This window comes from Nematolebias whitei, chromosome 22 (genome assembly GCF_014905685.2).
Source record: "Nematolebias whitei isolate Nwh7 chromosome 22, NemWhi1, whole genome shotgun sequence".
NCBI classification, from domain to species: domain Eukaryota; kingdom Metazoa; phylum Chordata; class Actinopteri; order Cyprinodontiformes; family Rivulidae; genus Nematolebias; species Nematolebias whitei.
The window spans coordinates 5474851-5492556 of NC_056519.1; the positions used below are offsets into that span (position 1 = coordinate 5474851).

A 17706-nucleotide genomic window follows, 5' to 3' on the forward strand; every position below is an offset into this window, starting at 1 on the left:
TATAGGCCTGTCACAATAACAAATTTTTCTAGGTGATTAATTGTCTCAGAAATTATTGTGATAAACAATAATATTGTTTAAAATTTGACAATAATTAGTAATTATAGTCAAATTAAGAGGAAATTTTGGTTAATTTGTTTTGCATGTAGTACCTTTTTTGACTACCGGATGGCAGTATAAGACTGTATGAACCGAAGGATGGATAGTGAGGGAGTGAGCAGTGTGTCTCTTTAAGAAAAATGGGAGGGAGGCCCCTTGACGTGACATGGGCTGTCTCTCTTCGGTTCTCAAAATGGCAGACATTCGGTGTGGTTTGAGCTCTTTATCATAGCATTTTTCACACAAATCTTTTAATAAAAAAATCAGTAAACAAGTTTTAAACTTATTTTTGCAGAGAAAAACAACTTTTTACATGAAGGCACAGGTTTCAACTGTGAACTTTGGAGCTTTGACAAGATGGAGTTTTTTTCCCCGAGGTTGGTCTGTTAGCTTAGCTCGCAGCTTAGCTGCTTTTAACGATCCAAAAACCTGATTTTGGATCGTTAAAATGGATTTTAATGAGAAAAATAAAATTGAGGGGTCAGTGAAGAACACCGGAGTTGAGCCTTTTGTCATCCAGTGTCTTCAGTAGAAAGAGAGAGACACGAAGAAACGATACAGCCGATAAATGAAAATGAGATCAATAATTTAAATTTATAATGCGATTGATTTATTGTTTATCCCGACAGGCCTCTATATATATACTGTATATATATATAAACAGCGCTTTTTATATCAGTGAGTTATTTTGATGGAATGGCAAATGTCCGATATTTAACTTTATCGATAATATCGTTCGATACCGTGCCGATAATATCGTGCATCCCTGTACTGGACAGCATGGACAAAACGCAGTGGACGGTGTCCCACACCCAAAAGATGCTCTGAGACAATCTGTTTTCTCTTTTTAAGCATTAACAAATAAGCTCCCAAATAAATAAATATTGTCAGTATTAGACACGTGTTTTGCACAAATATATATATAAATTTAGATGCATAAATATTAATTCAAATATTAAAATGAAATGATTCAATCTGTTAAACAAACAAAAAAAGTCACATTTTGGGCCTTAAGTATGTGTTCTGAGTGGGGATACAGGGCTTATAGATTTTACTTTAGTGTATAAATTTCTGTTTATTATCAGACTTGTATATATGTTTTGTATTGTGTTTTGTTAGTTTGTGTGTCTGAGGGACTTCAGATGAAAATTAGCAGATCAGAGATTTACGAAAATTAAAAAATTGGCCTAATAAACAATTGGTCTCACCTAAAGTTTCTTTTTCCTCCCTGCAGTTTGTGTGTACAGTGATAGCCATCCTCCTCCATTACTTCTACATGTGCACCTTCGCCTGGATGTTCGTGGAGGGGCTGCACATCTACCGCATGCTGACGGAGGCGCGCAACATCAACCACGGCCACATGAGGTTCTACTACGCCATCGGCTGGGGAATACCGGCCGTCATCACCGGTGAGGAACGCGCACGGTCTGACTCAAACTTACAGGAGACTTGTCAGGGACGTTCAAGCTGCGACTCGTCTGTTTTCTTGAGATCCTCGTGGGAAAACTATTGAACAAGACGGCTGTCTGTTCATGATCTGTCAAAATGAGACAATCGGTAGCATCAATCATGTAGCAAAGGAGTAAAGTTGGGTGTTCTGTTACACCATCACAAATTAATTGTGTTTCATCTGATGTGTTTGCTTATTTGGCAACTTTTGGCCTGTCGTTTCTGGCAATAACAGAAAGATGGACATGAATTATAAACTGAATGATGCCAAGATGGCTCATTTAGTTTGGGGTTGGTTCAGAGTGTAGTAGTGGGTCAGAAATTCAGAGGTAGCAAAATGTTGCACAACACCAGCTGACCAAAACGCAGTGACTAAACTGTAAAAACAGAGCCTAGGAAAGGAAATATCTATGAAATCCTCATATTTATCATAATTTTTGTGTCTGTAGGTCTGGCAGTCGGCCTCGACCCTCAGGGTTATGGAAACCCAGATTTCTGCTGGCTTTCTGTCCACGACACCCTCATCTGGAGCTTCGCAGGACCCATCTTTGTAGTCGTCCTGGTATGTGCCTGAATCAGTCCCGTCTCTTCATTGTTTTACTTCCTAATTTAGAGAATTTAAAAAAGCGAATAATCGTTCATTTTGTCTAACGCAGATCATTCTTCCACTTTTAAAATACTTTACTTACTTTAAAGAAAATAATAACTACATTTTTATTTGCATTTTATGGTTTGCAAAACGGATATACACAGAATTGTAATTTAATGTACAAATTTAAAGAATGTTTTTATTTTAGCTTACTTACAGGTTTAGCTATCGAATACTTGTAAATAATCCTTTGGATAATCAAGAGACTAGTTATTCATGCTTTTAGTGGTTTATCATCTTTATTTAATTAACCTAATATTATTATTTCCATTTGATCTTTTTAAAAAAACGTTGTTTTACTTTAGAGTATATTCACTTCTGTTTTGATATATTCCAAACTTTTGTCTATTTTGGTCTTTTTTCCATGTTTCCTCGTCTTTATTTTGCTTCTCTTTCTAAGCACACTGTTAAAAACTATAAAATTTGTGGTGACCAATCAGCAGTACACACTCACACGAATGAAACGGAGCATCTTTGAGTTACTCGATAAATTGTTTGAGCTCTATATACAAATACAAAACTTTCAGGGCTGTAAAATAAATATTTTTGTCTGAGCAAAGACTGATTATACACTCAAGACATTGGAATGAAACCCGGAAGTTGAAGCCAAAACAAAATAGCCACCCCCTAGTGGCTGGCTGCAGTACAACCTGTAAATCTATATAACAGATGAGGGACTTTCTGAACTAAAAAATAAAAATACACCACAGACAACACGGTGTTTCTGCAATTATGATAGCTACATGTTTGTTTAACTTAAAGTATCTCCAGAAATCAACAACAGAAAATATCATAATACCATTTTCTGCGAGAAAATGCAGTGGAAATGCATTAAAGTGCTTAAAATGACGGACAAAGCTGAAACTAAGTTGCTAAAACTAAAAGAAGCAAAAGGCCAGCTAAATGTAAAAGCAGAAAAAAATTGTTAAAAGAAGCAAAATGCTAATAAAAAGTTAAAAGTAAAGAATATTGGCTAAAATCTATAATAGTAAGTTGAGAGCCAAAACTAGCAAAACGCTAGCCAAAAACTAAAAAAGCAGAATGATTTCTCCAAGTTAAAAGTAGCCAAAGGCTAGCTGAAAGTGTCAAGACTAGTTAAAAGCTTAAACTAGCAAAGCTAAAAGTAGCAGAAAACTGAATAAGCGAAGAAAATGTATTAAAAAAAACGTTAAATGTTAGTTATAACACCAGAAGTGACGTCCTGAATGAGCCGAATGTTTTGATTTATGAACAGCTAAAACGGTACCAAGTATGCAGAAGTTGTTGGATTGCAAAGAATATAAAGAAAATAAAAATAGGAGTCGCACAATAAATTAATATAACTAAGTGCACTAAAAAAGAAGTAACTGACCTTTGTCTTTTTCTTAGGTGAACATAGTGATCTTCATTTTAGCTGCGAAGGCTTCCTGTGGCCACAGGCAGAAAGCTGTGGAGAAGTCAGGAGCTGTGTAAGTTTCTCAGTCGAGGTTTTAGCCAGAGCTCAGGTTTAAACGCCTCAGTTAACTCCAACATTTGAATTTTTCTTATCTCAGCCCAGCGCTACGTATGGCCTTCTTTCTCCTGCTGCTCATCGGCGCCACCTGGATGCTCGGTTTATTGGCGGTCAACAGTGATGTCATCCTTTTCCACTACCTGTTTGCCGTCTTCAGTTGCTTGCAGGTAACACTTTGCGACTTCTTAAGCCAAACATTATCCAGCATTAGAATGGTTCCATTCTTAGCTGAGTGACAGGAGCTTTTGTGTTAATGTTGGTAATATTTTATCTGCTTCGGTCCATCTTTCCTGCGGGATTCCACAGGGCTCGATTCTTGGAACCCTTCTGTTTTCACTGTATCTGCTCCCTTTGGGGTCTATCCTGAGGAAACACGGCCGTTCATTTCATTGTTATGCTGATAATTGTCAGATTTTTCTGCACTTAAAATCCAATAGCTCATGCACAATCCACCCTCTGTTAAAATGTCTCGATGAAATTGAGGCATAGATGTCTTCAATTTTTTTAAGTTTCAACAATCAGAAAACTGAAGTTATTGTGTCTAGTCCTAGCTCCACTGCTGTCTGTTCCTGTAAACCTTGACTCTCTTGAGCCATATCTTAAACAGTCTGTTACAAATCTTGGGATGGTTTAAAACTCTGACTTTAAGTTTAATTAATTAATTAACTCTGGTCTACAGAAAAAGCTTCTTCCAGCTACGGCAGATAGTTAGCTTAAGTTAGTGTTGACCCAGTCCGACCTTGAAAAATTAGTCCATGCCTTCATTACAACCCTGCACTTCTTCTTGGGGTCAGTCCGGTCTCCATTTCTCGTCTCCAGCTTGTTCAAAATGCTGCAGCTCGGCTCGTAACATGAACTTGTAGGTTTGATCATATTTCACCAGTTTTGTCCTCCCTTCACTGGCTCCCTGTACGTAACAGAATAGATTAAAAAATTATCCTATTGACCTTAAAGTGCATTAATGACCTTGCATCCTCTGATCTATTTCAACCATATGTTCCTTCTCGGGCGCTGAGATCATCTGACCTGCTGCTTTTGGTTGTACCTAAAACCTGGTTGAAGCTCAGAGGAGATCAAGCTTTTTCAGTCATGGGCCCTAAACTCTGGAACAATCTGCCCCCCATCATTAAACAGACCTCTTCACTTCCTGTTTTTAAATCTCTCCTAAAAACACCTGTTTTCTCTGGCTTTTAACACAGTGTGATTTGATTTACTATTTTATTGTTTTGTGTTTTTATGTTTTTTTCTTTTGATGCTTTAATTACATTTTGCTATCCTTTTTTTCTTTAATTACTGCCATTTATTTTATTGTTAAGCACTTTGGTAACAGCTGCTGTTTTTAAATGTGTTTTATAAATAAACTAGTCTTGACTTGAGTAATTTAAATCATGTTTTGGGGCTCTAACCCGGACGTGTTTCTTCCACAGGGAGTCTTCGTCTTCTTCTTCCACGTGATCTTCAACAAAGAAGTGAGGAAGAACCTCAAGAATGTCTTGACGGGTAAAACGACCGTTCAGGACAACTCCAGCACCACCAGGACCTCGCTGCTCACTGTAAGTGCACAGACCGGTGAGCTTTTTAAAAGTATTATTATTTCCTGCCTCTTTAGTTCATTCTTTTATTTTTATCTTTCTATCAGCGCTCTCTCAACTGTAAGTCGTTCCCTGAGGAAGGCCCGCTGTTTCGCACCGCTATCGGCGAGTCCAACATCTCCCTGGACAGTACGCTCAGGTCAGCCAAGAGCCGCAGCAGCTACCTGGCTTACACCTTCAGGTACAGCATGCTCACTGACCGCATGGCTGCTTCTACTAGACCGATGCACGGGGTCTCCTTGTGGACATTTTCTGTCAAATTTCCTTGTTTCTGTTTTTGCGTCAAATTAACAAATACTAACACCACATGTTGTTTGACCTCATTATGCACACACCATGTCCCGCTGCTTACAATATCAGCTTCTTCTTTAATTTCTAAAAAAAAAGTTAAATCTGGTCCTCTGGACATTCAAAAAAAACAAAACAACAAAAAAAAGTAGAAACGTTTCGTCATTCATCCGAAAGACTTTCTCAGTCTGAGGTGCTGTATTCAGCTCAGTCTCTTAAATAGCACCTTCTCAGAGTGGATCAACCAGTTTTGCTGCTGACAACCAAAACCAGCTGATCACATGCTCAAGAAGGACCATCAGCCTAACAATGGATCATTAGCACTCATTAGCATCAATAACAGCATTGTAAGAGGGGGACAGTTGAACACAGAGACCTCCACCCCTGTTTAATGATGGACGATTTATTTTCACAAAGATGTAGATGAAGATCTTTGTTTGTTTTTTGAATGTCCAGAAGACCAGATTTAACTTTTTTAGATTTTTCTACCTGGATTATTGAGCATGCATCGGGATATCTTCTTTAATTTGTTCACCGTTTTTTATTTTATTTAATTTTTTTTATATATTTGTAAGAGATTTCTACATTTTTCTCCATGCTTGCATGCTCCTATATAAATGCACCTTGTATTGCTTAAATTCAGCTGTGCATGGCTCGTGGCCTTGATGCAAAAATTTAATGCACACAAAAAGAAAAGGAAACCTGTAAATTCACTTTTTGTGGTAAAACAAACAACACAACCATATATATATAAAATGATATATTATTATTATTATTATATATTCGCTAATGTTGAACTCATTGTCCGGTTGTGTTGAAATACTGGTGACGTTCACCTAAATCCCCCGTTTCAAACTGCGTGATTAGAAACTTTTACTTGCGTAAACTGTGTTGTACCACATTAGTTTAGACGCTATGCTAACACAAACGCATAAATGTTTGTTCTAATGCTGCTTTAGTTGAATGTTTTAGTGTTAAAATAAATAAAAAGGTATGTGAGCGTAGCTGTAGTAGCTGTGTGTTACAGCACTGAAAATTTACTGCTCAACTTCTCGAGTGTTTCTCTTGTTGGCTCATGCTAGTTCTGTTAGCACAGCAAGAGCTCAAGAACTGACTGCATTTTGTAAACATGATATGATGAAGCCTTTGTATCCTAACGAGCTGTGTGGAAAAATTAAGTCCATTCCCGGTCCTCGAGGGCCACTATCCTATACGTGTTTTAGATGGTTTTAGCTCCAACACTCCTGGTTTGAATGAACTGGTGGTTAATGGGATTCTACAGAACTTGGAGCAGGGAAACGGGTAAAGCATGCAGGATAGTGGACCTCAAGGACCAGGATTGGACACCGCTCGTCCACAGGACTGAAGAGAGGAAAATGGCAGCCAGGTGCTGTTGGACAAATGCACTTAAATACCTGAACATCATCAGCGGAAAAAGTAGTTGGCAGCACAACTTAGGTTTGCAAAGTTGTATCTAAATGAACCACAGGACAGTGGAGGGTTGATGGTTCGGGCTCCCTGCAGTCACTGCGTCGACAATCGATAGCTGACGCTTAAATCAAACTGATGAACAGGACAATGATCCCAGACATAGCAGCTAATCTACAACATTACAGGTCCAAGTAAATTACTGTCCAGTCCAAGTCCAGGACCTCACCTTGACTGGAATGCTGCGGTGAGACGTTCAGAGAACAAATCTCAATGAATTCAAGCAACACTGGAAAGAAGAGTGGGCCTAACATGTAGCAGGCACGTTTTTATCACAACCAGTTTGTGTTTGAAAAACTGCAAAGTCAAATTGTCCATTGGAGTCACTGAGAGCGTAACCTTTGAGAAGAGCTGTGGCTGTTTGAGAAACGGAAGCGGCTGAGAGGAAATTAAAAGCAAAGAGCAGAAATGAGAGGAGAAAGTAACGCATGCATACGTTTCCCCCTGCAGCTATTGGAAAAACCTCAGCTGCTTCCAGAAGCTTCTCTTATATCCGACATGTTGGAGTTTGCATTAATAAAAAATGGCCTGTTGTTTTGTAATTAAGAACTGAAAGCTTACTTTGACTTTTGACTCATTCAAATGTTTTGCGGAGCATAAAAGACTCTTAAAAGTTTGGGTTCAACAATAACCTACCCCCCAGTCTGTCAGGGTTCATGTTTCTTTGTGTGGATCGTTTTAACCACATTGTCTAATTATCTTTGTCAAAGCGAACAGGAGCAGATGTTTACTGGTGTTGAACAGTAGCTGTCGATAACGACGTGCTGAGGCTTGAATGAACTTCCCATAACGCTGTACTTCCCCTCTCTGTGTCCTCTGAAAACCTCCCCATGTCTGCTGTCTCCTCCCGTTCATCTCCTGCCTCGGCCTCCTCTGCCTTTCCTAACTGTAACTCCAGGGAGGAGTCTGGTCAGAAGCCCAGCGTCTCGTCAGGAACAGCTAAAGGACACACGGATCTGGACGGTCCTCTTTTCCACAAAAACGGCCCCAAAGGAGACGGTGAGTTTTTATACCACCGTCAAAAGCATGGTGGTATAGTACGTCTGTAAACTTTCTCTACTCTGGCCCATAACTTCTGATCCGCCAAGATATTTCACCAAAACTTCATACACTTGTGCGTCATCACTGGATAAAGGGTCACAAAACTTTTCTTCACCTTGACTGCAAGTTCAAGGTCACAAATGATTGCTGTGTAATTGTCGATGGGCGTACAATGTTCCGAATGTGGTGCTCTTGTTTGCACACAGATGATGTTTTATCTGCAGGGGTTCGTCATTGTTTAACCCCGCCCCCTTTTCTGTGTTTTTGTCAGACTCTGACTCAGACAGTGAGCTTTCTGTTGATGACCACAGCTCCTCCTATGCCTCCTCCCACTCCTCCGACAGCGAGGACGATGACTTGGATGTCAAGCAAAAATGGAACAATGAGAGGCCCGTTCACAGCACCCCAAAAGGTACATGTTGGCGAGCTAGTCTAAAACAGAAACCATGATTAGGCCTGTCACGATACACAATAAATCAATTAATCGCATGATAAATTAAAATTATGGACCTAATTTTCATTTATCGGCTTTATCGTTTCTTCGTGTCTCTCTTTCTAGTGAAGACACTGGACGACAAAAGGCTCAACTCCGGTGCTCTTCACTGACCCCTGCCTTTCTCTTTAAAATCCGTTTTAACCAAAATCGTGTTTTTGGATCGTTAAAAGCAGCTAAGCTACGAGCTAAGCTAACAGGCCGACCTCGTGGAAAAAACCTCCGTCTTGTCAAAGCTTCAAAATCCACGGTTGAAACTCGTGCCTTTGTGTAAAAATGTGTTTTTCTCTACAAAAAAAAAAGCTGAGAACTTGTTTACTGATTTTTTTGTTAAAAGGTTTGTGTGAAAAATGCTATGCTAAAGAGCTCAAACCACACCGAGCGTCCGCCATTTTGAGAACCGAAAAAAGGAAGGAGAGACATGGCCACCCTCCCATTTTTCTTAAAGAGACACGCTGCTGCTCCCTCACTATCCATCCTTCGGTTCAAATAGTCTTATACTGCCATCCAGTGGTCAAAAAAGGTACTACACATAAAACAAAACAATTCTTTTTAATTAAATTGGGCAATAATGACTAATTATTGTCAAATTTCAAACAATATATCATTTATCGCAATAATTTCTGAGACAATTAATCGCCCAGCAACATTTGTTATCGTGACCGGCTTAACCATGATTTGAGATCAATTTAGTTGATTTATTCACAACAAAAATGATCTCAGGTCCCTAAATAAAAGAAAAGAAGCATAAATCTAATAAAGGTCCAGGTTCAAATCCAGTTCGTTCCAATTATTATTCCATAAAATCGCGTACGGTACATTAGGAAATGCTGGTTATTAATAGTTTAGAGAAGGCATCAGTTTGTGTTGAACCTTCACTTGATTCGACGCTCCATCCTGAGCAGCATGTTGGTGGCAGTGGAAAGAAACAACTCCCTTTTAATAAGAAGAAACCTCCAGCAGGACCAGGCTCAGGGTGAGCAGCCATCTGGGGTTTGGGAGGACATGAAAGAGACGACGACAAACCGAATTATTGGTCCGGCTGTAGTTCCTATGGGGAGAAAACTAAAGAAAAGCACAAGTTAACGGTAGCAATAATCACAAATACAAACATGAGTAGATGGAGTAAGGACAGCAGCAAAGTGAGGAAATGTGGTCAGTTTTTTCTCTAGCAGTCTAAACCTATAGCAGCAGAACTATGGGATAGCCAACCCAAGGCAACCCTAACTATAGGATTTATCTTAAGCCTAGTCTTTAAAGTAGACAAGGTGTCAACCTCACGGACAGAACCTGGACGTTGGTTCCACAAGAGAGGAGCTTGAGATCTTAAAGCTCTGCCTCCCGTTCTACTTTTGGAAACTCCAGGAACCACAAGTAAACCTGCAGTCTGAGAGCGATGTGCTCTTTAAGACAAGTGGGAGCTTTACACATTAGAAGGAATTCAAATTCTGAATTTACCAGGGAGCTCATGGAGCTCTAACCAACTCTCATCAGAACTCTGGCAGCAGAATTTTGGACAAAGTTTGTTCCTAAGATGTCCAGGTCCAAAACCCACTGATCTGGTCTGAATTTAAAAGCAGAAATAAAAAAAAAAAAGACCTAATTTTGGTGTTTTGTTCTAGGTGAGTCCAATCACGTGAAGCCTTACTGGCCAGTAGATGCCACCACAGCCAGTGACAGCGAGGACCTGGGCGGGATGGAGAGGCTGAGGGTGGAGACCAAGGTGAACGTGGAGCTGCACCTCGAAAATAAACTCAACTACACCGATGAGCGAGAGAGGGAGGCGCCTAAAGAAGAGAGGGAGCAGCAGGCGCCTAAAGACACGGCACCGCCGAGTCAACCCAACACCAACCACCAGCCAGAGCAGAGGAAAGGTAAAATAATGGGGGGGGGGGGGGGGTTAATTAATTAACTAATTAATTAATTAATAGTTTTTTGTTGAACTGCTTCAACACTAAATCATCTTTCTGATCAGGTATCTTGAAAAACAAGATCAGCTACCCTCCCCCGCTCAATGACAAGAACATGAAGAACCGTCTGAGGGAGAAGCTGAGCGACTACAACTCCCCCAAAATCACCTCCCCTCCGCCCATTAACAACAACCACAACGCCTCCCCCGTGTCTCCCTCCTACGTCAGCATCACGACCCCTTCATCGCAGCCGTCCTCTCAGGCCTCCATCGACGACAGGGGAGGAGGAGGCGGTCGCCCCGGCAACCACGACAGCAGCATTAAGTTGAAGCCGCCTGTTGCTCCCCGGCCTCAGGTTCCTGTCGGGGCGCCGCCGGCGGGGATCTACCGGGAGACCAACGGGGGCGTGGCCATGCACTTGAAGTCTGGGACGGTCAACGGGGGCAACGAGTCCGACTCAGAGTAAGAATATCGGCATGTCGCAGCACAAGATCAAATCTGTGAATCGTTGATTAAACGAACGAACGATGCTTGGATTGAATTTGCTGTTTTTCGCCCGCCGCTAAAAGTCATGCAGTTAAACGCCCTGAAATCAATTAAAGGATGTTCATCTCAACTGAGTCAACCTGATTCAAGATGGCTCCTACAGCTAACGGACATTAGCAAACACAGAAACGGCATTAACTCAAGTCAGTTTTAGAGACTTCGAGCTAAATGTTGATGTAGTAACTGAATTATTCTCAACCCCTCCTTTTAAGACATGCCTGGGAAACATATGGCCCGGGGGCCAACAGTGGCTCTTGGACGAGCCCCATCTGGCCCCCGATATGCTTAACTGAAAAGAAGGAAACGTTAAAATAAGTTCATGAAAACTTTAATGTTATCAATAAAACTTTATTAAGTCTAAATTAAATGTTTCAGACAAATACGTGTAAAACTTTTACACTGAGATGGGCTAAAACGTTAGTTTTGCCTTGTACGTTATTGTTTGTGTTTCCAGAATTAGACGGAACCCTAAAGACTCCCACAAGGAAACGTTTTCTTGTCATACTTTAAGCCAGAGGTTCCCAACCCTGGTCCTTGAGGGACAGAATCGGCTTTATTGTCATTGCACCTAAGCGCAACAAAATTACATTTCAGTAATTGCCTGAAGACATATACAGGCAACATGTTAGTTTAAAAGCAGTGGTTCCCAACCCTGCTCCTTGAGGAACACCATCCTGCATGTTTTAATTGTTTTCCTGCTTTGACTCACCTGATTTGAATGAATGTGTGATGAACAGGCTACTACAGAACATGAGGACGTAATTAAATCGCTGAATCAGGTGTGTTGGAACAGGAAACAACTAAAACATGCAGGATGGTGTTCCTCAAGGACCAGTGTTGGGAACCACTGCTTTTAAGCTAACGTGTTGCCTGTAAATGTCTTCCAGATTATCCGTCTTAAAGAAAATATTTTCCGAATCGCTCTGCGGCTCTTATAACTAAATAACTGGAATCAAAAGGTTGCCCACCTAAGAGCTAACAGAGACACGAGATGGCTCATCATACCATTAGCGTAGTTTGACGAAGACGCCGGCATGAAACTGAAGAAATGTTTGATTTAACCGCAGCATGAAATAATCATTCTTGCCTGAAAGCTGCATGTGACCTTCCTGCATCCATTTTTACCTCGCATGTTCCCGTTCTTCCTCTTTGTCTCCTTGCACTTTTCCCTCGTCCCTAACACCCCCCTCCCACAATTACCTTTTCCTCTAACAGCGCCAGTAACGAGACTTCGATCTGACCTGTTAGGAAAACCCAGACCAGCCCGCCGCTCTGAGAGGAGGAGCTCTGCCGCAGGAGGACGGGAAAGGAAGACGGCCGGGAAGAGGACGAACAGGAAGGAGGTGGATGCTGAACATTTTGACGTCATCCTTCCTCTCTCTCTGGAGAGCAGTATTAACGGCAGACGTTGGCTCTGCCCGGGACAAGTAAAAAGCCGCGAGCGATAACAAAGGGAATCCTGCGTCGGACTGAATCTGGAGCCACGTGTGCCAAAACCGCTCAAAACAAACAAAGAATAGGAAGAACGTCTCCGCGGGTTTCGAGGAGCCTGCAGGGGTTCATCTTGTGGAGTTTCGTGGACGAAACGTTTGGGCAGCTTCTTTCTAACAGAAATGGAAAGATGACGCACTCGCCTGCTGGTACAGTTGCATTTGTAGTCCATAAGGATTTCAAGGACTACAATCCCTTCATGCTCTTCTCAGTGACTTCTGATGACCTAAACACCAAGTGCTCTTTGTTTTGGATTTTTTTTTTTTTTTGTGTGTTTTGTTTTTCAACTCTTTCCCAGCCTCTCAGTGTAATTATTGTGTACATATATTTTTTTAAAGTTAAAGAATCTATTTTGTATTTGATTTATATCTTTTTTTTTTTAACTGAGCTGTAATGAAAAATCCCGTTTTGTTCTGGTTTCATACAGAACAAAAGCCTTCATTCTGAACTGAGGCCTTACTCTCATACACAAGTTTTAATACTTTAAAACTCCATTATGTCTCAACGAAAGGGCCTAAATTTACATTAAAGAGATAGTTTGAACGTTTTAAAGTAGGGGTCTATGGAAAGTTTATGTAAACAGCTTCTAAGTTTAAGAAAATAGTTTATTTCTGACCCAACTCAAGAGCTAACAACTAGTTGAAATATAGCCAAGACCAAACTGGATGGCTGCTGTCTTAAAAATGAAGTTTATTTCAATTTCAAGGGCTTTAATTAATATTTAATTAAACTATCAACTCATTTTTTGATTAATTAATTAATGTAAATGACTTTGTTCCCTCAAAAAAATGATAATAAATTATTATAATTTAGTAAAAAGTGAAAGTGTAAGCAAAGGCTTTAAAAATTAAAGCTCAAAACATTTAATATGCCAACTCCAGCATGCCAACAAAGTCTAACGAGGCTCCTATTTATATCTTATTTATACATTATATTTAAAAATAAAAAGCTGAAGCGAGCAGCCGGTTGTAAAAATAGTCTTAATAAGAACTGCAGCAAGCTGTGGTGGGACATCCTGTTTTTGCAGGAGTTTAATAACATTTAATAATAACCTCTAAAAGAAAAGACAATCATTTAACATGTAATAAATGAGTCGTAATAAAGCCAAATGTTTTAACTTATCCTCGTACACCATATATATGATTTAGTTTGATTAATTTTATCTCATAAGTTTCATTATCTACACAATTTAATGTGTTAAAAACAGGAAGAAGTCAATTAAACACAGTAAAGCAGCACTTTGACACACGCAGGTGTTGTGGTTAGATTTGTTCCCCCTCCTAAAAGTGGATTCCTAACCACAGGGTTGTGCTTTCTTTCTACAACAACAACAACAAAAAAAAAAAAAACGAGGACAAGAAGCCAGGATCTTTCCTTTTACTATTCTAGCCTAAAAGCCACAGGGATGCAGTAAAGAGGAAAACGTAACGAAGCTGGTGGAGAATCAGAACTCGACGGGGGACGAAACGTAACACAACACTGGCACAGCGTTGTCAGACCTAAAAGTTTCCTCGACTATTTATTCACCGGAAAACATCACTTCAGTACCTTAGACCCTGTCCACCTTTAAATATTTAATTCATCTTCTTCAAAACGCTGTCGAAGCCACAACCGATTTATCCGCTGTAATCGTTTGAAACTCGACTGACCTACGCAGCGCATGCTAGCAGCGTGGAGAAAAACTGGTAAAAATAATATTTTAAAAGTAAAAATGTCACTGTGCATCGTGCAAAGGCTAGTTTTTTAATTGTTTACTTCACTTTCAGTTGTGCTTTACACAGAATTGTGTGGTAATTTGAAAGCTCAGAGAGCAGCAGCAGCTAGCTTTAGCCCTTCTGGATTGTTCAAACTGTGTTTGTGTCAATCCATATGATACATTTGGAAATCGAGGCCGCAAATGGCTGCGATCCAGTTTGGTCTCGGCTGCTTTCGGACTGTTAGCTCGTCACTCCCGTCAGGTTTTAACCCCTTTCTCACCAAACCGAGCTCATTCAGAGACCTATCTGCAGCAGGTAAGATATTCATCGTTAATAAGCATTCCACCTTAAAACGTTCAAACTATCTCGCTGACTTTCTGGAATGTTTTATAACTCGGCAACGTGAAGCCTGTCTTTTTTTTTTTTCCCAGTGTCCGTCCTGCTTGTTTGTCCAGTAAACAAAATAAAAAAGACACTGTTCCTTCCTGAAACTGAACCTGTCAGGGTTGTGTTCGGCTCGTTTCAAGTCCATTTACTTCAAAACTTGTTTAAAAATTTTTTTTTAGGGATGCACGATATTGGATTTTTGGCCGATATGTTGAACCTTATTTGGCCAATAACCGATACCAATACCGATATTTTTCCCCCTAGACCTACTTACAGAGACTACATTGCTTTCTCTGCTGTGGAGTTAAACTACGACATTATTCTGGATGATCGTTGTCAATAAGGCCTGCTACCAAATGCAGATGCCAAAAAGGGGCTGAAAATAATGTAACACTTCAACTTGGATTATGTTTAATATCAAATTTATTCATGACATTTACTCTCTCTAACACAATGACAACACTTGAACAATGCAAATTTGTAAATTTTCACAAATCTAAACTCAACAGCATGCGTGACGTATAAAACCAGCGCCTTTTATGTTGGTGAGTTTTTTTGATGGAATGGCCGATATCCGATATTTCACTTTATCGCTAATATCAGCCGATACCGATACCATGCTGATAATATTGTGCATCCCTAATTTTTTTGGTTGTTCCTGATCAAAGTGATGTCTGTTTTATTGTTAGCATTTAATAAATGATACCCAGTACTTTCAAAAAGATTCTGAATTGAAACTAGTCCAAATGGCACCAACTCTAAAGTATCATGCTGCTAAAATTAGGCTAATTTTAATGTGGAGTAGTTTTCCACTTTAAATGTTTTATGTACTTTATGTACTCTGGACCCCCTCGTGTGTTTCACCTTCTTTTTACCGATGCTGTCGATGAACGTCCTTGATTTTGTACGATCCGAGACACTGGAAATGATTTGTAACATAATGTATATTTATTTTTTATGCGCTCACGACACTGGAAAGCGAACAAAAATGATTGTAAAAAATTAAAAACGTCCTTGAGAATTTTTAAATGTTTTGTGCTTTTTAAGGCCGTTAACTGGAAGGAAACACGGTGGAAATGTGCAGCAGAGAAGAGGAAAATCAGGTAACGCCTACTTCCTGTTACAGGTGGCCGCTCCTCTGTGGAACCCCTTTGCAGTTTTATAAGAAAATAAAAGTTTTCAGATTGTAAAATGTAAACAAAACCAGATTGTAATGATTTGATCATCTTAAAAATACATTTTTTTTCATAATGGGACATTGAAGGCTTATCAGATGATACATTTTATCGTTTTTATTTGGGTATTTTTATATTTTATTGCAGCGGGTCACCTCAGACAAGCAGGGAAAGGCCCATACTTCCCATCATGAAGCATTCCTTCTTTTAACAACAATGTGTGAACGTCTCAGAACCGAAGGGGCCAGATGACGTTTTAGACGGAAATGTTTTATGTTTTTGCATTGATTGTGCCTCTAAGCTGCCACAGAAGCACTAATGCACCCCTATACCATCAGAGAGGCGGGGTTTTGATCTATGCTGATAAGATGTCGTGCAGTTTGTCTTATTTTCCCGGAGGACGATGCATTCAAGGTCTCCACTTTGCCTCAGTCCATTCTGAAAGAGAGGAGACGGCGGCGGCGCTTCTGGATGTTCACATACGGCCTCTTTGCCTGATAGAGCTTTAAGCGGCGTTTATGGACGGCACGGTGAGCTGCGTTTACAGACAACGCTCTGTGGAAGTGTTCCTGAGCCCCCGCAGGGATGTCCAGAACAGACCCAGACCTGTTTTTAATGCAGTGGCCCCTGAGGGCCCCAAGATCACAACTTTCATCCTTGACCTTTGAGCTCATTTTTCCAGATCCTTTAAATCTTTTAACGATATTCAGAATAGATGACGGGGCAGCCGTTCCAATTATCAGTTAAGAAACATTGTTTTGAAGTTCCACCATTTTAAAAGTTTTTCAGACTGGTGAACCTCTGCCCATCACTTTCTTCAATCCGAGCTCCGGAGACGACGACTCGCTGCCCCAAGTGTTTCCTGTAAAAGTCTCTTGTTTTTTTTTTTTGTTGCCACATTCGGATTCTGGCTCAAAGGTGCGTCCTTTAAAACACGACAACTCCAAGTTTACTACGTGAGCACAGAACCAGGTGGCCTGTTAGCGGCTCAGATGATTGTGAGCGCGCAGAGTGAAAAGGTACACGGCCGAATCCAGTTTCACCTGCCGGTTGGGTGTTTGTTGTTATGGCAACCGAAGTGAGTCGTTGATGGAGTTGTAGTAAAAATTCTGAGCAGGGGTCACCGTCTTGTAGGAGCTCAGTAGTCCTGTTTTTCTTGTACACCAATAAGTTTGTTCACTGGTTTGATCTTTTCCAGTTGCTGACACCAGAGACAGGATGGAGGTAGATGGTGTCAAGATCTCCATCTTCTTCTTTATCCCCGTCCTGTCACAGCCAGTCAGGTTAAATAATTCAGGCTCAGGAGGAGACGCTGCTGGAGGCTGAGATGGACCGATCACACCATCTGCTGGTGGAACGTTCAAGTTCTCTAACTTTTTACTTCTGTAGCTGCAAAGACTTTTTTTTTAAAGATGAAGGGATGGAAACACCTTACAGTGATGACAGCTCCTCCTGAAGACCACAAGGCCTCCAACATGACAGGGTCTCCTCCTCCTGGAGACCACAAGGTCTCCAATGTGACAGGGTTTCCTCCTGAAGACCACAAAGCCTCCAACGTGACAGGTTCTCCTCCTGGAGACCATAAGACCTCCAACATGACAGGTTCTCCTCCTGGAGCCCAGAAGGTCTCCAACGTGACAGGGTATCCTCCTGAAGACCACAAAGCCTCCAAGGTGACAGGGTCTCCTGGAGACCACAAGTCCTCCAACATGACAGGGTCTCCTCCTGAAGACCACAAGGCCTCCAACATGACAGGTTCTCCTCCTCCTGGAGACCACAAGGCCTCCAACATGACAGGGTCTCCTGAAGACCACAAAGCCTCCAACGTGACAGGGTCTCCTCCTGAAGACCACAAGGTCTCCAACGTGACAGGGTTTAACTCCTGGAGACCACAAGGCCTCCAACGTGA

The 17706-nt window shown here is 40.8% G+C and overlaps 1 protein-coding gene across 1 annotated transcript in view; it reads left to right on the forward strand.

Annotated features, from left to right (window-relative positions):
• The window catches only part of celsr1a (cadherin EGF LAG seven-pass G-type receptor 1a), a 117745-nt gene extending 106920 nt beyond the window's left edge, over positions 1–10825 (forward strand). The window contains exons 26-36 of the mRNA XM_037696144.1: positions 1334–1508; positions 1998–2110; positions 3566–3645; positions 3730–3856; positions 5117–5242; positions 5329–5462; positions 7956–8056; positions 8370–8510; positions 10214–10465; positions 10567–10724; positions 10781–10825. Coding sequence (XP_037552072.1) covers positions 1334–1508; positions 1998–2110; positions 3566–3645; positions 3730–3856; positions 5117–5242; positions 5329–5462; positions 7956–8056; positions 8370–8510; positions 10214–10465; positions 10567–10724; positions 10781–10825 — 1452 coding nt within the window. The remainder of the gene's footprint in view (positions 1–1333; positions 1509–1997; positions 2111–3565; positions 3646–3729; positions 3857–5116; positions 5243–5328; positions 5463–7955; positions 8057–8369; positions 8511–10213; positions 10466–10566; positions 10725–10780) is intronic.
• Positions 10826–17706: the final 6881 nt, after the last annotated feature.